Source organism: Thalassophryne amazonica, chromosome 16 (genome assembly GCF_902500255.1).
Source record: "Thalassophryne amazonica chromosome 16, fThaAma1.1, whole genome shotgun sequence".
In the NCBI taxonomy this organism is placed as follows: Eukaryota; Metazoa; Chordata; class Actinopteri; order Batrachoidiformes; family Batrachoididae; genus Thalassophryne; species Thalassophryne amazonica.
Window position 1 is genome coordinate 12,794,274 of NC_047118.1, and position 22,906 is coordinate 12,817,179.

Below are 22,906 nucleotides of genomic sequence, written 5' to 3' on the forward strand. Positions count from 1 at the left end.
TAGATCTTTGAGTTCATCTCATACAAAATGGGAGCAAAACCAAAAGTGTTGTGTTTATATTTTTGTTGAGTGTAGCTTTGCAGCCAAGTAAAAGCTAATGTGTTTCTAAATGTCAGCTGACATATGATATGTGACAAGGTAACAGCAGCTGTAGGCATGAAGATGGTAAGAGTGCCAACACGCTGATATTTAACCCCAATGACCTTGATAGTCACCAAACTGATTGACCTCTGGCTGACCTTTCCTCGCATAAGTGTGTTTTACATTTGGTCCAAATCAGTTTGAAAATCAGTTTCCTTCGGTGCTGCCAAATTAATCCTTTATGGGTAATTTTGGGGTCAACCTTCATTGACATAGTAGATTTGCTGGAATTCAGCAAAAGAACTTGAAGCAACCTAAAAAAATAATAATAATAACAGACGACCTTGGTCCCAATTATTGACCTTTGCCAATGATTAACTTTGGATCAATTTGATCTTGCCTGGGCAATTCCAGAGCCAACAAGAACCAAATTTGACAGACATCAAAGATTAAATAAAAAAATGAATTAATTAAAATTTAGCTTTGGCCTTGCTGACTTTGGCCTTCGCTAACCCTTTACCGTAAATTCGGGATTTGACTTCAAATTATGGTATGATTTTGGCAAGCTAATATCCTGTAGGTACCCAAGTGTCTGTTTAAACTTAATATTAGAATTCATAGCTAAAACACACCATACACACTGAAGTGACATCTCTTAAAACAGAAAACAAACAACCTACCTAAATAACCTATTTACATCCCTCTAATGATCTAAGGTCCTGTGCCTGTGTCTTTAAATAAAAAGGAACTGCTGCTCTCCTTTCCTCACGTGTCAGACATGTGTGGTGTTCCTGCCTGTTGCCCTGTGTAGTTGATGTTGTTGATGTTATTTTTTGAGCTGTTGCTCCCACCCGTTACCATAAGTTGTTACCTGACATTCCTGCATGTTTGGTGTTGCTTGTTGTTTCTGTCAGTTTGTTGTTGCCTGTTTGTCTGGCCTGTTTATTGCTGACTGTTGGTCCTGCCTGTTGCTGTAGGTACCTGCCTGTTTCCTGTTCAATCCTGTTTCTTTTGTGGTTGTTGTTGCTGCTATTGTTCTTGTCCCTGTTGTTGCTGTTCTTGTTGTTGTTGTTGCTGCTGCTGTTCCTCTCCCTGTAGCTGCTGTTCTTGTTATTGTTGCTGCTGTTCCTCTCCCTGTTGTTGTTCCTGCTGCTGCAGTTGTTGTTCCTGCACCTGTTGTTGTTGCTGCCCCCATTGTTTCTATTGTTGTTGTTTGTGTTGCTGTCCCTGTTGTTCCTGTCCCTGTTGTTTCTGCTTTTGTTGTTGTTGCTGCCCCCATTGATCCTATTGTTGTTGCTGTTACTGTCTGTTTTGTTCTTGTCCCTGTTCTACTCGTTTGTGATGTTATTGTTCATGTTGTTGCTGCTGCTGTGGTGGTTCCTCTCTCTGTTGTTGTTGTTCTTGTAGTTCCTGTCCCTGCTACTATACCTGGTGTTCTTGTTGTTGTTGCTGTTCCTGTCCCTGTTGTTGTTGTTCTTGTATCTGTAGTTCCTGTCACTGTAGTTCCTCTCCCTGTTGTTGTTCCTGCTGCTGCAGTTGTTGTTCCTGCCCCTGTTGTTGTTGCTGCCCCCATTGCTTCTATTGTTGTTGTTTGTGTTGCTGTCCCTGTTGTTCCTGTCCCTGTTGTTTCTGCTTTTGTTGTTGTTGTTGTTGTCCCCATTGTTCCTATTGTTGTTTGTGTTGCTGTCTCTTTTGTTCCTGTCTCTGTTCTACCTGTTCTAGAGCTTATTGTTCTTGTTGTTGCTGCTGCTGTGGTTGTTCCTCTCTCTGTTGTTGTTCTTGTAGTTCCTGTCCCTGCTACTATTCCTGTTGTTGGAGCTGTTGCTGCTGCTGCTGTGGTTGTTCCTGTCCCTGTCGTTGTTGTTCTTGTACCTGTAGCTCCTGTCCCTATAGTTCCTATCCCTGTTGTTTCTGTTCCTGCTACTATACCTGGTGTTCTTGTTGTTGTTGCTGTGGTTGTTCCTGCCCCTGTTGTTGTTGTTTTTGTACCTGTAGTTCCTGTCACTGTAGTTCCTATTCCTCTTGTTCCTGTTCGTGCTACTATACTTGTTCTTGTTGATGGTGCTGGGGCTGTTCCTGCCCCTGTTGTTGTTGTTGTTCTTGTACCTGTAGGTCCTGTCACTGTAGTTCCTATTCCTCTTGTTCCTGTTCCAGCTACTATACTTGTTCTTGTTGATGCTGCTGGGTTTGTTCCTGCCCCTGTTGTTGTTGTTCTTGTATCTGTAGTTCCTGTCACTGCAGTTCCTATCCCTTTTGTTCCTGTTCCTCCTACTATACTTGTTCTTGTTGATGCTGCTGGGGTTGTTCCTGCCCCTGTTGTTGTTGCTGCCCCCATTGCTTCTATTGTTGTTGTTTGTGTTGCTGTCCCTGTTGTTCCTGTCCCTGTTGTTTCTGCTTTTGTTGTTGTTGTTGTCCCCATTGTTCCTATTGTTGTTTGTGTTGCTGTCTCTTTTGTTCTTGTCTCTGTTCTACCTGTTCTAGATCTTATTGTTCTTGTTGTTGCTGCTGCTGTGGTTGTTCCTCTCTCTGTTGTTGTTCTTGTTGTTCTTGTAGTTCCTGTCCCTGCTACTATTCCTGTTGTTGCAGTTGTTGCTGCTGCTGCTGCGGTTGTTCCTGTCCCTGTCATTGTTGTTCTTGTATCTGTAGTTCCTGTCACTGTAGTTCCTATCCCTTTTGTTCCTGTTCCTGCTACTATACTTGTCCTTGTTGATGCAGCTGGGGTTGTTCCTGCACCTGTTGTTGTTGCTGCCCCAATTGCTTCTATTGTTGTTGTTTGTGTTGCTGTCCCTGTTGTTCCTGTCCCTGTTGTTTCTGCTTTTGTTGTTGTTGTTGTCCCCCCCATTGTTCCTATTGTTGTTTGTGTTGCTGTCTCTTTTGTTCCTGTCCCTGTTCTACCTGTTCTTGATCTTATTGTTCTTGTTGTTGTTGCTGCTGCTGTGGTTGTTCCTCTCTCTGTTGTTGTTGTTGTTGTTGTTCTTGTAGTTCCTGTCCCTGCTACTATTCCTGTTGTTGCGGTTGTTGCTGCTGCTGCTGTGGTTGTTCCTGTCCCTGTCGTTGTTGTTCTTGTACCTGTAGCTCCTGTCCCTGTAGTTCCTATCCCTCTTGTTTCCGTTCCTGCTACTATACCTGGTGTTCTTGTTGTTGTTGCTGTGGTTGTTCCTGTACCTGTTGTTGTTCTTGCTCCTGTAGTTCCTGTCACTGTAGTTCCTATTCCTCTTTTTCCTGTTACTATACTTGTTCTTGTTGATGCTGCTGGGGTTGTTCCTGCCCCTGTTGTTGTTGTTCTTGTACCTGTAGTTCCTGTCACTGTAGTTCCTATCCCTCTTGTTCCTGTTACTATACTTGTTCTTGTTGATGCTGCTGGGGTTGTTCCTGCCCCTGTTGTTGTTGTTCTTGTATCTGTAGTTCCTGTCCCTGTAGTTCCTATCTCTCTTGTTTCTGTTCCTGCTACTATACCTGTTGTTCTTGTTGTTGTTGCTGCTGCTGTGGTTGTTCCTGTCCCTGGTGTTGTTCTTGTAGCTGTTGTTGCTGTACCTGTAGTTCCTATCCCTCCTCTTCCTGTTGTTGCTGTTGCTGTTTATTGAAGAGAAACAGCATTATGCAGTATAACTGCATTCAACATTTACTTATTGTTGTCATAACTAGCAGTCTGGGCTCTCAGTACTTTCAAGTGCTGTCAGAAAATACAATTAGTTGTAGGTAGTTTGTGTCACCATTACCAAATACACTGAGACGCGCAAGTCAAATTAACATACGTAAAAATTTCTGTGTGACACACGACATCACAACACCACATCATTTACTGACGTGGATCTTTTCTTCTCCTGTTGCAGCACAGACTCGCTCTGCACCAGTCGCCTTCCGAAAGAAAAAAAATGCACAATTCCTTTTGGGACCATTTGTTATGTCTCACTGCCAAATACCTGATGACATGACAAGTTGTTTTTATGACTCATGGACTGGAGCTTTCAAGAAGCACATTGGAGCTGCAAGGTTTTAACAGCAGCTCACCGCAAGTCGACCAGAGCTTTGTGAGCAGGGAAAGTGTTGAGGATAATGAAGTAAATATTGGCTTCTTGGAGCCTCCGTGGAACACGGTGCAGTGCAAGCACCTGAAATTATTGGAATCCTGACTAAGCAGTCACACACAGTGCTGCACGCCGCAGATGTACCAGAAGGAGAACTCTGTGTTGATTTGTGTCATAATGATAGAAACGTTACCAAAGAACAGAAGCTGTTCATAACTCTGAGAGGTTTTCTAGACATTCTCCTTACAATAATTTTACAATTACTTCCATTTGTGTCTGACAAACTACACCAACACACTTTTGCACTGCAGTTTAACAAAAATGAAACTGAACAAATACATTCAGTGTGAGATTTGAAGTGAAACTGAAGCAAAATATTCATTATTATCATGATCAAGATCATCATTGAGGGGGTTGGTATGGTGTGTCTAGTAGTTGAATCGTGGACATTTTTATGAATTGGGAAATTTCTTGTAACTAAACAGTCATTTTGTGGAGATATGCGAGGATCAGCTGGTGTTGTGGAGTGACTTTGTGGATATCTCTTATCCTAGTGACGGTGATCCTGACCTGACGAGTTTGCTGACTGCATAGGAATCTTCCAGACCAGCAGATGTCATGTCAATGTGTGAGGTAAAATCTTGTATCCGAGTGACTGAGATCCTCCAACATCAATAGGTGCACAGTTTATATAGGGACCACATATCTAAGGAATTCATTTGTTAAGACCCCTTTTACACACACGGAGGTCGTTGGTTGACCACTGAGTGATCAAAAATTGGTTTGATCTGTCAACGATCTCCTAAAGCCTCAAAAAAGCCATTTCTGTGTAAATGTTTGGGAGATCCTTGCATGCTCATTGTGTGACCAAAAACACAATTTTCAGAGCCTCCTGCAGCAACCATTGAGAGTTTGTAGAACACTTGTGCGGAAAAAAAGATCACAGAGATCGCTGAGAGATCCGGTGTGAACAGTAGAGATTAATTTCACTTTCAATTTATTTTCATTTATATACCAAATCATAACAAAGTTGCCCCAAGGCGCTTCACACAAGTAAGGTCAAACATTACTAACCCCTAGAGCAAGCACACAGGCGACAGCGGTAAGGAAAAACTCCCTCTGATGATTTGAGGAAGAAACCTCGAGCAGACCAGACTCAACGAGGTGACCCACTGCTTGGGCCATGCTACCAACACACTTGACAAAAATGAATGTACAGGAAATTTGGGGCGTCCATGCTGGTGCACAGGATGGGAGGCTTGCAGAAGAAGACACTACCCCACTGGATCAGGCATCAGATAAAACAACAAATACAGTATAATTTGTCAGCATTAAACAATAAGAAAAACAAAGAAATACTAAGGTGATCACCGGCCACTAGCCCTAAGCTTCACTAAAAGACACAGACTTTAGATAAAATTGAGGCTGGAGTCCACTCTACTACTTTACTAATAAAATGAATTTTAATGGGTACAAAGCATAGTACCATACTACGCCAGTATGCTAGCCATACAAATGGAAAATAAGTGCATCTTAAGTAATGGACTTGAAAGTCTCTACAGAATCTGACTCATTGAGAGATTATTGAGAGCTCGTTGGGAGAACGTTGAGAGATTGTTTTGGGCTGAGTCAAAACTTTGAGGTGACGGTGGAGATCACTGGAAGATCATTATCTATCTTGGCGATCACTGGCCGTTCACTGAAAGATCGTTGTGAGATCTGGCCATTTTGTCCGATCTCAACAATCCCCACCCTGTGTAAAGGGGGTTTAAGCGATGGTGCGTCTTATGGACAAACTGTGGGTATATTGCCATTTCGATCACTGCAGATCTTGGTATGAATCTTTGTATACATATAAATAAAACACAAACCTTTCAGAAAGCTTTGAATTATATTCACTGAAAAATCTAAGAAAGTGCAGATTCCTGTCGAGCTCTACAGTGACGGAACATTTTGTTTGTATCAAAGCCTGCCATGATTAATCTCCTCCTACAAAATGCTAAATGCTTGTGCTCCTAAATGCTGCTTGAATCTTGTTCTCCCTCAATCACACACCAACACAAAATTCTTATTTGTACTGTACATATGCATGCAATTACACAACTGCGCTGCAGCTCACTGTGAGACAGACACCGTGTGAAGCAAATCTGGCATCAGGAGCAGCTTGCTAGACATCATTATTTGCTCAGCCCCATTTGTAAATGAGAGGTCAGGCCCCGGAATGTGTGGAAACTGTTTATCGTGTTATTGTTTTTTATTAAATTGATTTACCGTGCATTAACATCAGTGCATCATTGGTATAGCTGCTCCCAGCAGGGGCAATTACTTCAGAAATGCCCTCAAACCGTGCAGCTCTGCTGCCATAAAACATTGCATCATCAGCAGCCAATCACATCACAGCACTCATGGGCTTTGTGTGGCGCGGTATCAGGGAAGAAGCAGGTGAGTAACTAAAAAAACGACAACTCCACGACACACATATTTGCCTGATGATGTCACTAACAGATGCTTGAAGGTGCAGACGGCCTTCCTCATCAGAACCTCCATCACCTGCAACCTGATCGCTGTTTAAATAGACTTGAACAAATGAAAGGATCAAACGTGCGTCATTGGTGCATCCTAGATAAATATCTGCCGTGCACATGATGGAAACCCAGTTCAGTCCACCTGCTTACAGTATTGTCTGCTTAAACAGGTAAACAGAAGTGCTCAGCTGGTTTTAAAATACAATCCATTATTCTTCTATAAAAATCATTTATGGATTTTGACCTTAAATACACATTCATGTCATCAGTGTATCTGTCAAATTAAAAATATTTATCCCCAAACATCAGTAATCATGTTTCACGTTTAACACACACACGTGTGTGTGTTACATTGTGGTGTAGTTTGATCAAGGAAAACTGTCGGGAAAACACCTTTTTAAGTATTTTTGTACAGATGGATTATTGAAAGCATATATTGAACAACAAAATATTTGTGATTAATTGGTATGAATGACTTCATAATGAAGACACACAGACATCATAAGTTGAATCATGCATAGTCAAAAAAATACGATTAAACTTGTACACTGAACAAAAAATATAAACACAACACTTCAAATTTTAAAATATTTTATGAACGGTGTGATAAGAGATTCTCCATTGTTTTTTGTGAGTATAATAGTTTGATTCCTATTGTTTTTAATGCACAAATGTGTTTAGACACATGCAACCGTTTCACACTCCCTGTTTGAGGCATTGCTTCCTCCAGACAGGTGTGGCATGTTGGAGCGCTTTTCAAAGAACATGAGCAATACTTACAATCCTTGCACTGGGGATGATAAAATGCCACAGATGACACAAGTCATGAGGGACTTTGGGACAATGATCAATCAACCACACCCCCGCAGACTACGTACTACCACCCCAGATCAGGATATTAGGCTCCTCCTGATATAGACAAGTGGGACAATATTCCACAGGTCACAATTGTCAACCTTGTGACAGCCATGCGGAGGAGATGCATCGCACTGCTAGATGCAAATGGAGGCCACACAAGATAATGACTTGTGAATTTTGGCGCATGATGCCCCCCCCCGCACGCATGCTGTAATAAATCTCAGTGAGATCCAAATGGACATTTGAATGAGGAAATGTGTCTAGCTTGTGTGAAATTGAACAATAAAGGTATGTTGACTGATCTGAGTAATGTCTTTAAGCCTAAGTGTACAAAATATTTAAAAATAATGCAATGTTAAAATACCCTCGGTCATATTAGCATTGCATTCTTTAAAATTTGCAGTTGTTTAATTGCTGTTCCTTTGCAAACTAATATATCCATCCATCCATCCATTTTCTTCCGCTTTATCCGGAGTCGGGTCACGGGGGCAGCTATTGTCTTATACAATTTGTACATGTTCAATGAAGTCTTTCTATCAATCAATCATAAACAATATTTTTTTTTTCATTTTAACATCAAAAGTTAGCGTGCACGCTGACGTCTGCAAAATTTCTTCACCTCAGAGGTGTTATCAGGTTCCAAAAACAGCGTTTTCAGTTCCAGAAGCGTTTATTTCTCACTAGCTTTTACATGATATATGACAAAGAGGTTAAATTTACAAACAAACGAAACAGAGTTTGCAGCTAACTAGACCAGACTGTAACATCAACACACTAACGTCCGCAAAATATCTTGTGAACCACTTCAGAGGTATTATCAGGTTCCAAAAACAACGTTTTCAGTTTGGGAAGTGTTTATTTCTCGCTAGCGTTTACATAATACATGACAAAGAGGTTATATTTACCCACAAATGAAACAGAGTTTGCAGCTAGCTAGATCAGACTGTGACGTCACCACGCTAACATCCATGAAATGTCTTGTAAACCACTTCAGAGGTGTTACCAGGTTCCAAAAACAGTGTTTTCAGTTTTAGAAGTGTTTATTTCTCATTAACTTTTACATAATATATGAAAAACGTTATTTTTACACATAAACAAACTGGTATTGGAGCGCCAGAGAGAGACCAGTCAGTGATGTCACAGTGCCGCTCTACTCTGATTGGCTGTCACCCCGACCCCTCCAAAAAAAAAAAAGAAAAACTGAACAGATTGAAACAGAATGTGACTTTTTAACCTCTTAAAGTACCTCTTAAAATAGGTCAAGGTTAGCCATCTTTGAACTTGTCCAAGGTCTGTTCCCTGTGAATTTGAAGACCCTGACAGTAACAGGACTGGACTTATGCCGAGCACAGACAGACGGGTGCAAAGACTTCGCAATACCTGATGGCTATATTCGATGGCTGTGGGTAAAAATGACTGCTGTTGCGTTTAGAATTTTGTTCAGTATTCACTAAAACGTGGTGTGTTGAGTGCACAGGGTGTGTATGCATCAGCCCTGTGATGAGTTTCATTTAGTTTAAAATTAATCTTCAATTCATTATCAGTTAATTTTCCCACCCATACTATGCTTTTGGGCCTCAGACTTTCTTGTTCCAGGTGCTGTACTGTGTTCCACTTCAGTAATAGAGACACGGCGACGTCTTCATTTTGAGCCCACCTGTGCACATGCTTTACATTTAATGCTGCAGGGTACTTTTTCTAAAGTACATTTAGGAAATGCTCCAGTGGGTCATATTTGAGAGTATGAACAAAAACACCTGCATGTTCTTGTAGACTGGAGGACTTGTATTTATTACTAACACCAGTTAAGGACTGTGTTTACGTCTCTACGCATTGCACATGCTGTTGTGCATCCACGGTAACTCTCAACAGTGTATCATCTCTGCTGAATGTCAAAAGAAACCAGTTGCTTCAATATATCAAGGCAGCCGTGTGACAAATTTCAGCTCCAAGCCCGATAGGTCATTACTTTCTTTTCCAATATATTATCCTCCCATGAGAGATAACATTCTGTGCAGTGCTACATTAACAGGCTGAAAATTGTTTCCTCTCTGGACTTCTTACACTGTGTACTGCTGCACCCACAAACAGCCAAACAGCTTCAACAGGATACTAAAGCACAGAAGTGAAAAACAGCAAACACAAAAATAAGCCTTTGCACTCATCATTTCATCTATATCAATGCTGTTTGCGCTGTTCCCAGTATTCTCCTTCCACCGAGTATAATATCATTTTATTATAGTAAAATCACCTCAGTAACTAGCCCACTACCTCAGATCTGATTCTGGTTTGAAGATACAAGAACATGTGCATTGGAAAGCAAACATACTAGGTAACAGAAAAACAAGAAATTGGATCCGCTTTCTTTGCACAGTGACACTATTAAGACGAGCTCCAGTTCTCTGGAGGTCTAATATGAGGCTTACTGCTTGACTCCTAATCTATACTTTGTGTTTTTAGCCTTCCAGTGTGCACTGAGATAACTCTAATGGGCTTATGATGATGCTTCAATAGGTAGTGGTTACACTCTCACCATCAAACGTAAGTGGTATTTCTCTTTTCTGAACAACAAACAGCCAGCAGAGTTCATGGCGCCAACCTTTGGATAGGATACTTTAAGCTGTAACTAAAGCTCTGTTTGTGATCATCATACTACAAACTATACAGTAGGTTTACTGCATATAGCTGCCAATCTATGTGCCTGACTCCATGACATAGACTCATCTATGACACATAGAACTCCAACAAGTGTTCAGGCACAAGAGAAGCAACATCAGCATCTGAAGGCGGTGCTTCAATTCAGTGGACATCCTAACTGGACCTTCGCAAAAACAGCTGCAAGAGCCAGAAGGAACACAAACACAAAACAAAGAACAAAAGGAATAACATTGTCATTCCATAAGGGGCTGGAATTTATGAGAAACTCAGGAAGATTTTCAAGAAACACAACATTTTCTGTGTTTTTCAAACCCAGCAAAACCCAGCAAAAAAAAAAAGGTTCACCACAAAAAACACACACCACAGACCCACAAAAGCAATCTGATGTATGTGGTTGAGTACAGACAGGAATCCAATGAGCTCTACATCAGAAAAACCAAATGGCAACTCAACAAATAAATGGCACAACACAGGAGGGACAATTCCCCAGGGCAGGATTCAGTAGTCTACCTGCATCTGAAGGAAAAAGGACACACCTTTTAAGATAACAATGTTCATATGGTCAACGTTCAGGGAAAATGGTTGGTTTTAAAGAGGAATCAAGGAAGCCAAGATGGTGAAACATCTCTAAACAGAGGTGAGGGCTGAGACATCACCTTTCTCCCACCTATAATTCTATCCTTTCATCAATACGACAGATTCCTACATTGTCCTCATGCAAGTAAAACTAAGAACAACAGCAACTCACATCTGAACTCTAGTGACCTCCAGTAACCAACAAGTCTTAAAGATTTACAAGTGCACAAGCTGACATTACCACATATATAAGCTGTCCTATGAACCTTAAACCAAATCCATCCATCCATTCTTTGGAATATTCCAGAGCTGATCCCAACACACTTTGTGGACAGGTCACCAGGGTAGCACAGGGCCATCACCTAGCAACAGGCAATTCCCACTTGTGGGAATTTTTAGAACTAACATGATATCTTTGGTCTGATTTAGGAAACTGAAGCACCCTGACAAAACCCAAGCAAGATGAAAAAAGACCATTCAAACTCCACATAGAAACAGCCAAACCTACCAAAACCTACCAACCTTCAAACCCCAAGCCTCTTTAATTTTATCCGTTGTCCACAAAACAGTCTCAGTCAATCCTGCTAGGAATGCACATGCAAGAGGAAAAATATTGATATTTGGCTAAATTATAGGTGGCAGAATTGGAGTTATGGCACTATAAGAAACCAGCTGGTTAGAAGAGTAGTAAGTAATTTACAGGGTGTGACGCCCAACCGAATGATGTTTATTCCTCAAACACCAAAGTGTGATGTTGGTGACGCTCCATGACACCCAGGATGAGACACCTGTCCAATGCAGGTTACTTCCCCCAAATAAGGCTGGTACCCAATTACAGCTGGGCGGAGTGGGACAAAGCAGACTGTGTCTCATCATCCAACAGACAGGTAGCATGACTAGGAGTCAAACCAAGGTCTACATATTTGCACAGTGGTGTCCAAAGATGTTCCAGAAAAGGACAAGAGGGTGCAGGTTTTCTTTGCAGCCACTGACTCCAGCAGGTGATTTCACTGATTAACATCATGTTGAGCAGGTGGGATGAGTTCATCAGTGAAATCACCTACTGGTGTCAGAAAAGCTGCACCCTATTGGCCCTTTCTGGAACATCTTTGGACACTCTTGTATTGGCCCAACTCCTCATCCAACCTGCTGTACTTAATGAAAGCAGCACGGCATAAAATCGGTAGACTTCACTACTGTTGCTCATGTAGACCAAAATGCCCAAAATGACCCCAATCAGCAAATATGTGGTGACAATGGTAGCCATTGCAGCACGCGGCCATCAAACCTTCCCCCTGTGCCATTAAAGACACAAAGAAGAGAGCCTGACAAGAGAATACAATATTAACTAGAGCAAATAAGAAACAAATTGTCCTTCAAGCACAAAGCCTTCCAAAGAAAGAAAAGTGCTTCGCTGCATCATTTTAAAGCATTGCTATTCTCCAACAAACACTTTTTGCAACACATGAAAAGAAGCTGTCATTCACACGCAAATGGGTTTAAAATGCTGCTTACTATTCTGCTGTTGATCCCCTCGCAATCATTCCAAGTAATGACCTCATTTGGCGGCAACCGTTAAAGATAATGTTGCTGCGAGATCCCATTAGTTCACCGAAACAAACTTACCTGTTGATTTTTCTGACATCCTTTTTGTTGGCTTTTGTTCTTTTAAAGTAACTTTCACTCTGACTCCATTCATGCCTGTCTTTTCCCTCAGCCTGATAACAGACTGACTGCTCACAAGCATGGGAAGAAAGATGAGGCAGGTGAGGGTGTAGGATGCGTTTAAAGAGGATAATTATCGCTCCGAGCTGTGTCGGGTTGCCAGTTTTGGGGAAAGTGAGCGTTCATTCCTGTTAATCCCTCTCTTTCATCCTTTATCTGCTGCAGAATTCCATCTCAGCAGGTGGCTGGAGTATGGTTTCTAAAATTCCTGATATTTTAACCCTGGATAATCACGATAATCACTCTTTCACGGCCAATATGACCGATACTGAAACATTCAGTATCTGCCGATACTGATACCAAGCCGATACTGTTTCCACCTGCCTTAAACTAACAACTAATCTGTTCAGAAACACATTTGTCTGTATGTCCGTTGCTAAGCTAGTTAACAAACAAAGCATCAACTCAAACTGTCAAACAGTTTCCCTCAAGAAAAAACACTGAAAAAACTGCAAACTGCAATTTACTTTAAAAAAAATGTTGGTAAAACTTTGCATACAGAAATTCTAAGCACATTTAACTGGGTGTGTTCTCCTGTCGGTAAATGTTACTCACATATCATTAGTAAATTTCTACTTCAAAAATGTGTCATATCTAATAACTAGTAAGTTACCGTTTAAGGACTAACACCAGTCACCCCTTTGAGTCTGGTCTGCTTGAGGTTTCTTCCTCATAGGGAGTTTTTCCTTACCACTGTTGCTCTGGGGGTTAGTAAAGTTAGACTTTACTTGTGTGAAGCGCCTTGAGGCAACTCTGTTGTGATTTGGTGCTATATAAATAAAAATAAATTGAAATTGAAATAAGGACAAGGGACACACCTGAAAGCTGATTTTTGTCTGTCAGCCCATCTTATTTTCACCAAAAGTTAACTTCTCCAATGCAATGAATAAACAGTCAAGATCTTGCCACACATTTGGGCAGCTTTTATTGCCATCTAGTGGGTGATGTGAGCATTTCAGGGCTTCTGCTACATTTCCTATTTGAAACCAAAAATTCAGTAAAATAAAAATGAAAAGGCATGATTTTTTTTTTGTTTTGTTTTTTTGTTTGTTTGTTTGTTTTTGACAGGCAGATCTTTGACCTTCCAGGATTAATTTATTTAAAAAAAAATGTATTTCAGAGTTTGGAAGGTTTTGCCAAACAGATGGATGGAAGGACAGAATTTCTCTTGAATAGCACAACTTACAGTTGTGACAAAGACATTTTTTGAAAGTGGACCATCTTAAACCACTGTGCCGTGATGCTTCCCACAGAATTCCCTAAGGAAATGTGGACACACAAGTGGGAATTGAACCACCACTCTTTTAAATCATTGGGTGATCAGCTCTACCAACTGAGCCACAATCATCTAAAAACCACTGGGACTTGGAAAAAGACAAATGTAAGGGTGATTCTTAGACTACGGGCACTTATTATGTCCTTTGATCATATTGTATGAAAAACAGAAAAAAGGGGAAATTTCACACTTTTATAGTTATCTTTATTTGTTCTAGTAGTCTATGATGACTTTTTCACCTTTTTTCAGCATCATTATATGCAAATATTGCCGTTTTGTGCTTGTCCCACACCCAGACTTTTGATCTTCAATGATAAAAATGAATGGTAAAGAAACTTTTTTCTAATGTTTTAAAATATCTCTGAATAAAATATCAGTAAAATAATCAAAACATAATTGGGGTATTCAATGCCATACAACTATTGTAATTTTTTTAAACAAAATGTAGTTGTCCCACACTATTGCCGTAATTTCCACCACAACACTGTAATGTCCCTTTAAACAGTTTGTATGAAAGATTGTTTGGGTAGTTTCTATGGTGATAAACAGTGACATCAGAGCACATGTATATAGCGCCAAATCACAACAAACAGTTGCCCCAAGGCGCTTTATATTGTAAGGCAATGGTGTGGTGGAAATTACATTTACAGGGCCAATAGTGCCCGTAGTTAAAGAATCACCCGTAAACATCCTTTGGCAAAATCAGAATGTTGCCAAAAGAAATTTTATGAATCAACTATCCAGTGTCAACGTAATATAGATGGAAGGATCAGGTCTCCAGAAACTGAAGAGCTGGTAGTTCAAAACCTTCTTGTGTACAGAGAAGGTGGTAATGTGATGCCTCACATTCAGAGAGTCTATTTGTTTGATGATAAGAAGCCACTATAAAAGTTTTCCTTGTTAAATTTGGAACACTTTTGAAGCAGATTTTACTGACAAGTAGGTAACATTTTACTTACAAAAACAAGAAAATTTCTGCTTGAAAACAGTCCAGATTTCTGAAGTAAATGTCACTCCAATTTTTATTTATTTATTTATTTCTCAGTTTACAGCCTGACTCAGATGTGCAGGACTCTAATCAGATTGGATTTTGCAGATTTAAAATTTCTGATCAAATCATTTTCGTCAATATTAAACTGATACTGATCGAAAATGGCGGATCGGAACATGTCTAATTTTAACACCCCCCTCCCCTCCCCACCCTTTTCCACTTCCTCCTCATTAACTATACTTACTTTTCCACACACTCCCTCTTTTCTACCAACACCATCATCCATGTACTTGTACGCGTGCAGAAATACAGTTAGTTGGACACACGCCTGCTTTTCCTCTGACAGCTTGTAAGCAGCCTGCAAGGCTTCATAAAAGGCTGTTTTTTTAATCAAGAGGAGAAGCAAAGAGTAGGAAAAAATATAATTTAGAGATATGGGAAAGAGTGACAGCAGCTCTGGGGAATATTAAGAGTATCTGATGGAGGAGTTGACCCACCCATCCATCCATTTGTAATACCATCCCCCATTCAAAGCACATCCTCCTCATCTCATAATTTTCCACGTCTCTTATTTTTGCTTCCTCTCCGTCTTTCCATGTTCTCCCCACATGGTGTGTTTCACTCCTCAGAGGTCTTGCATGTGGTCGCAGCCACCGCACTTGCAGCCTTTCACTCACACACACTCTCTCCAACTAGTCCCTCTCCTCCCATGTGCACCCCCCTCCACACACACACCAGCAGCACCACCACCTGATTCACTGATGGTCCTGCTGCCCATCCACATCCACAGCAGCCTCCTCCCATTTCTTGTTGCTTCCACACGTGAAGCCCCCACCCAGTGCTTCCTGCATCTCCACGTTTCCACCAGAGTCACTCCTAACCTGCTGCCCATGAAGTGATGCTCCCTTTGCAGCATCACCACCCTCCTCCTCCCATCACCTGCTCCAACAGAATGTGACAGGAAGGCGGCGCAGCACGCCAAATTTGAAACAATACCTGCAACACCAGTGTGCATGGAGGTAGGGTTGACATGCCTTGGGATGGTGCATTGCCCATGCTGCGACACGGACCGCTGCAGCTGGAAGTGATCGCGTTTCTTCTTCCCCCCTCCTTTATTTGTCCTCTCCTCCTCCCTCCTCCCGTGCCTCGCTTTCCGTTCTTCGCAAAGCGTCAGGTCTCTCCTTCCCCGTGCCGGTCTCCGCGTCCCGATTCGCTCCTCTCCTTCTGTCGTCCTCCTTCCCTTTGTCTCTCTCTCTCCCTCTGCTTTTCTCTCGCCTCTGCTGGAACCTCCTTCCCGAGATGTCTGTGATCCAGCACCGTGTGCGTGTGAATACGAGCACGTGTGTGCCTGTGTTAGTGTGCGTGAAGGAGAGTGAGGGAGCTTGAGGGGGGGAGAGAGAGAGAGAGACAGAGAGAGAACTTCAGCATCCTTGGGAGAGTGTGTGTGCAGGTGTGTTAGTCCTGTGTTTTCCAAAATTTTTCCAAATCTTCAAATCTTGAATTTCATTCCTGTCATTATGTTTTCACAAGTGGAAACACAATGACATTTGTGAAAACATGACGACATTCGTGGAAACATGATGACATTTGTGGAAATACGACAACACTGGTGGAAACACGACATTCGTGGAAAGACGAAGACATTCGTGGAAACACGACGACACTGGTGGAAACACAACAACACTGGTGGAAACATGACGACATTGGTGGAAACACGACGACACTGGTGGAAACACAACAACACTGGTGGAAACATGACGACATTGGTGGAAACATGATGACATTTGTGGAAACACGACGACACTGGTGGAAACACGACATTCGTGGAAAGATGAAGACATTCGTGGAAACACGACGACACTGGTGGAAACACGACAACATAGGTGGTGTTATGTGTCGGACGCAGCTCGGAGAACCGACCAGCGTTTGAAGGACCCAGTATGAAATAAGCAGAGCACGGTTCAAAGGCTAACTGAATTTAATACATAACAGTGATAATATAACAAAAAGGTGCGGCCTGGCGTGGTGCGCTCCCAGCAGCGCTAACGGTCCGGAGCCAGAAGCTGTTTCGGACCCAAGGACCCCGCCGACACCCCCCAGGTGGCCGCAACAACCGAGTCTGTGAAAGAAGGAACCATTATGTGAGTCCACACTCTACACACAGAACACTTAAAGGTGTACAAACAGCAAACACTTCCTGGCTTGATTACTGATCAGCTTCCCAACCTGCAGGCATGGAACCTCCCGTTCACAAAACTCCACTGCAGTGGAAGCTGATACATGACTAACAAACAGCTCAATACAATAAGGTGTGAGGGACACCACATTTACTGACTGTATAACTGTTAGTCACAAAATCTAACGTACCTCAGGAAGTGTGCTGACGAGCGTGAGACCTCACCCCCTCCTCTTTCACAGACTGTGCATCAAACCTGGACGTTCTCAGCATCCGCTGCTGATGAGATGGCTCCCGAGACGACGATCTCACCCGTCTGGTCACAAGGTCAAGTCTCTGGCAAATACACACTGTGCACTCCAGTCTTAAATGCCAACATGTTCCAATCCATCCAGATGCACCACAGCTGTGAGTCCTGACGAGTCGCAGGTGATCAGGGTGAGGTCCTGACAGCCTCAGCAACACAGCCACTCAGTCCCAAACGCAAGCCACCTGGGAGGAAACCAAAAGACAAACAAACCGGCAGCCAGGCCCCCCCAGCCATATAACAGGTGGAAACACGACGACATTGGTGGAAACACGACAACATAGGTGGAAACACGACGACATTGGTGGAAACACGACGACATAGGTGGAAACACGACGACATAGGTGGAAACACGACGACATTGGTGGAAACACGACGACATAGGTGGAAACACGACGACATAGGTGGAAACACGACGACATTGGTGGAAACACGACGACATTGGTGGAAACACGACGACATAGGTGGAAACACGACGACATTGGTGGAAACACGACGACATTGGTGGAAACACGACGACATTGGTGGAAACACGACGACATTTGTGGAAACACGGCGACACTGATGGAAACATGGCGACATTGGTGGAAACACGACGACATTGGTGGAAACATGATGACATTGATGGAAACACGACGACATTTGTGGAAACACAAAGACACTGATGGAAACACGACAACATTTGTGGAAACATGACGAGTGGTGGAAACATGATGACATTGGTGGAAACACGACGACATTGGTGGAAACACGACGACATTGGTGGAAACACGACGACACTGATGGAAACACGACGGCATTGGTGGAAACACGACGACATAGGTGGAAACACGACGACATTGGTGGAAACATGACGACATTGGTGGAAACACGACGACATTTGTGGAAACACAAAGACACTGATGGAAACACGACAACATTTGTGGAAACATGACGGCATTGGTGGAAACACGACGACATTTGTGGAAACACAAAGACACTGATGGAAACACGACAACATTTGTGGAAACATGACGGCATTGGTGGAAACACGACGACATTGGTGGAAACATGACGACTGGTGGAAACATGATGACATTGGTGGAAACACAACGACATTGGTGGAAACACGACGACATTGGTGGAAACACGACGACATTGGTGGAAACATGACGACTGGTGGAAACATGATGACATTGGTGGAAACACGAGGACATTGGTGGAAACAGGACGACATTGGTGGAAACACGGCGACATTGGTGGAAACACGACGACATTGGTGGAAACACAACGACATTGGTGGAAACACGACGACATTGGTGGAAACATGACGACATTTGTGGAAACATGACGACACTGATGGAAACATGGCGACATTGGTGGAAACATGACGGTATTGGTGGAAACATGACGGCATTGGTGGAAACATGACGACATTGGTGGAAACATGACGACATTGGTGGAAACATGATGACATTGGTGGAAACACGACAACATTTGTGGAAACACAAAGACACTGATGGAAACACAACGACATATGTGGGAACATGATGGCATTTCGGGAAACAAAGACATTTGTGGAAATACAATGACTGGTAGAAACATGATGACATTTGTGAAAACACGACATTACTGGAAACACAGCAACATTTCTGGAAACATGAAGACATTTGTGGAAACACAACAACACTCATGGAAACACAATGACATTTGTGGAAACACAATGACATTGGTGGAAACACGACGACATTTGTGAAAACATGACATTTGTTGAAACACGACAACATTGGTGGAAACACGACGCATTTGTAGAAACACAATGAAATTTGTGGAAACACATTTGTGGACACACGACGACATTTGTGGAAACATGATGACATTTGTAGAAACAATGAAAATTGTGGAAACATGACATTTGTTGAAACAATATATTTGTGGAAACACAATGCCATTTCTGAAAATACGACATTTCTGAAAACACGACATTTGTGGAAATACAATAATATTTGTGGAAAATACATTTGTGTGTTGTATTTCCACGAATGTCATTTCCAGAAATTTTGTGTTTTCACAAATGTCATTATTTTTACAAATGTGATTTCACAAATGCTGTGTTCTCCAATATGTCATTGTGTTTTATGGAATGTTGTTTGCCTTTCAGCTGCTCCAATTTGTTTGGGGTCAGCACAGTGGAGCCAGCACAGATCCACATTCGGATTTGACACAGGTTTTTACGCTGGATGCCCTACCTGACAGAGCTCCAGAGTGTTTTATGAAATATGTCTTCTGAAATAGTAAAGTAAGTCCCTTCGGCTGCTCCCTTGTTTTGCACTCGGGGTCGCCACAGCAAATCCAAGGTGGATCTGCATGTTGAATTGGCACAAGTTTTACGCCGGATGCCCTTCCTGACGCAACTCCACATTACATGAAGAAATGTGACAGGGGTGGGATTTGAACCCGGAACCTTCTGAACTGAAACCAAGCTCATTAACTACTTGGCCACCACCCCACCACCCCCAAATATGTCTTCTGAAATGTCGGTGCATTTTCAGAAATGCCATTGCATTTTTGGAAATGTCATTGTGTTTTCCAAAACCATGGATGGATGGATGGATGTTGTGTTTTTATGAATGGTATTGCATTTTTCAAAATGTCATGTTTTCCAAAATGTTGTGTTTTCAGAAGTTATGTTGTGTTTTTATAAATGGCATTGTAATTTATGAAATGTCATTGCACTTTTGTAAATTGTGTTGTGTTTTATAAATGTCATTGCATTTTTTTTAAATGTCATGGTGTTTTCCAAAATGTCCATTGTGTTTTATGAAATGTGTTTTATCAAATGTTGGTGCATTTTCTGAAGAGTTGTTACGCTCACAGAAATATTTAACCCGACTTTTAAGATTTATGTAATTTTATTACATGACAAATTCCCATTTACTTTTTTTTAGATCATTTTAATACAAACCTACCAAATAAACCTTACATGATGCATATTCATTACTGTAATAATAATTATTGCATAATAATTATGTTACCTATAGGTAACATAATTAATGTTATATTTTGGTGTTTTCTGAAATACTGTAGCACAATGACCTTCAAGACCACCATAGAGGATGCTGCAAATGAACCACAAACTGTGCTCATGAAAAAATTCACACTTTTTCCAAACTGCTTGCTCTGTGCTTATTTTCTCCCAGATACATGTTACACACACTTTCTCTCTTAAAGATGCAGGCAGCACACTGCATTGCTACAGGCCTAAGGTGCATCTCATGATATGGTGATAAAAGGGCGTCCAGGGATATGGTCCTCTGTGGGCTGCAGCAGGAGACAGGTGGAGAAATGCTTGGAGCATCCATTGTACTATAGGGAGGATGGTGATGTGAGTCAGAGAGAGATGGGGCGTGAGAGGAATAATGGAGAAGAGGAGAGAGAGAAGAGTGGAATATCCTCCAGTGATTACAGCAGCTCATGATGAAGCTGTGTCGGTCCTGAGGTGAGGTTGTGGCATAGCAACTGGAGCGCGGTAGCAGGTGAGAATGACAAGAACACCGCGGGAGGGCAATCTTAATTTGACTGTAGCCTGTGGATCTTCAAACAAAGACGACTGATTTCTTGTGGCTTAGATTAAACAATGCCGATCCACTGAAAGATCACGATAACTTCAACATTACGGCAGCAGAATTCGTATAAATATGACACAAATATAGAAAAAATGTTCATCACTCATCTGATATGGTGTAATTTCTGGCCGTTCAGACCATTTTGCGCTGTGGTTATCCTTCTACCTGGTTTGTATGGGCAAATTATGAAGTATTTCTTGGCCATATCTGGCGTAAGCATCACCAGGAAGGTTTTCCTGATATTGACGTGACATTTTTTTTCTTATTTAGAATCAGTCTAGACAATTCTGCACTCAGAAATTGTTTGCATAAATACACAAGCAGTGGTATCCTTGGCGGCCACCAAACCCATGCTTTCAAAGTTGGACTTAACAACTGTACTCAACACGCAGCCCATGCAGCACTGATCAGACTAACAGCCAGGAGACATCCAGAAAGAACACCAGAATTCACTGGCAATATGCCACAGAATTCTGAGAATATGCCACAAAACTGCCAACTCAACTGACCAATACAGACCACAAAGAAGCCCTCTAAAAGTCACAGTTGTGTGCCACAGACACTCATAGAGCTAAGATGCAGTTAATCTTGATCACTGCAGCTTTACCCCTTCGGTCATTCATTCCTTTTCGTACACATATCTAGATCCAGGTTGTGGTGGCAGGAGACCAAGCAGCACATCCCATACTTCCCTGTCCTCAGCCAAGCCCTCTAACACTTCCTGGGGGATCTCAAGATGTTTCCAAGTCAGCTGGGAAATATAATCCCTCCAGCGTGACCTGGGTCTTTCCCAGCGTGAAGGAAAAATGCATGCTTTACTTAGGTCTGAAGAACGGGTGTAACAAGGCCAGGGTCACTCCTGGCTTGTTTGTCTTGCTGATAAAATATTTTGAGCTCCTCCAGGTTCACGACAAAACATCTGATCATGGCCCTGACCAACCAAGGCCATGTTTGTATTATGGAATGTTTATACTATAGCAGGGGTCCTTAAGATGGCTCTCTGAGTTAGTAAAATAAGAAGACTTGGGTAGATACGTTGCATGGGTATTATCCCAGCTTTTCTCCAGTTGCATCTGTTTTCTGCTTCAACTGCAGTTAAATCTCTCTCTCTCTCTCCATCATACATATCGGAGTCACTGGTGGTCCTTGCTTGTTGGTCTCATTTCTCAGCTGCCATCATCACGAAAATTTCACAAGACCCAGGACTTTCATCCAGTTGGACAGGCCTGGAAGACCTCCTTAGGGAGATGAACAGGGGGTATCCTCACCAGATGCTAGAAGACTCTCAACTGGCTCCTTTAGATGTGCAGGAGCAGCAGCTGTACTGAGTCCTTCCCAGATATTCAAACTCAGAGGACCTCATTTCCATGGCTTGTATTCATAACCTCTTTCAGTCATTACCCAAAGGATAGGAGCATAAATCGACTGGTAACTCAGAAGGCTCACCTTTTAGCTCAGCTCTTTCTTAACCACAAGGGTCCAATACAGGACCACAGACACAGTCCTAATCAGTCTGTTGACTGAGCTTTACGCATCAGCAGCTTTCTCACCACCTCTGCGATCTCACTGAGATTTGATGGTTCGCAAGTGATTCAAGGATCAGATACCAAAACCCCAGCACTGGAGATGTCCAACATCCTGGCTAGAGAATCAGTTTTTTACAACTGATCAAAGTTGCCAGCTCCATGGGACAGTAAAGCAAAGTCATCTCTCAATGCTGTGCTGTAATTTGCCATGGTTACAGTGGGATGACTTAGAGGTGAGGAGGAATAGCGTGTGCCTATTCCCCCAAAGAGGTCGTGCCTGCCTTAGCAAGAAAGAATCAAAAACTAAATCAAGAAACACAAGCACATAATCAGTGTGGAACTCAACCGAGAACAGAGTGCAAACCAGGAGGCCACAGGGGAAACATAACACGGAGAACTCAGAACAAGGGAGACAAAACACAGTGGAGAGACAGATCCAAGACAAAGACAGAGGATGACCCACCAAGAGGACACACCTGGAAGACAGGCCATGACAGGGGACAGGAGACGGACCACAAGACACAGACATGAACATGGGACTGGGGGGACTGGTGCCAGGATCTAACAAAATGTA

General features: G+C 42.2%; 1 protein-coding gene across 7 annotated transcripts in view; it reads right to left on the bottom strand.

Annotated features, from left to right (window-relative positions):
• si:ch211-278a6.1 (SRC kinase signaling inhibitor 1) overlaps positions 1 to 17,125 on the bottom strand; it is a 323,862-nt gene extending 306,737 nt beyond the window's left edge. For 5 of the 7 annotated variants that reach the window (XM_034189725.1, XM_034189723.1, XM_034189722.1 and 2 more), the window contains exon 1: positions 15,753 to 15,971. In XM_034189725.1, coding sequence (XP_034045616.1) covers positions 15,753 to 15,774 — 22 coding nt within the window. In that variant the 5' untranslated portion in view covers positions 15,775 to 15,971. Of the gene's footprint in view, positions 1 to 15,752; positions 15,972 to 17,119 lie in introns of those variants that run through there. The other 2 variants (XM_034189721.1, XM_034189719.1) reach the window with 1 other exon arrangement.
• Positions 17,126 to 22,906: the final 5,781 nt, after the last annotated feature.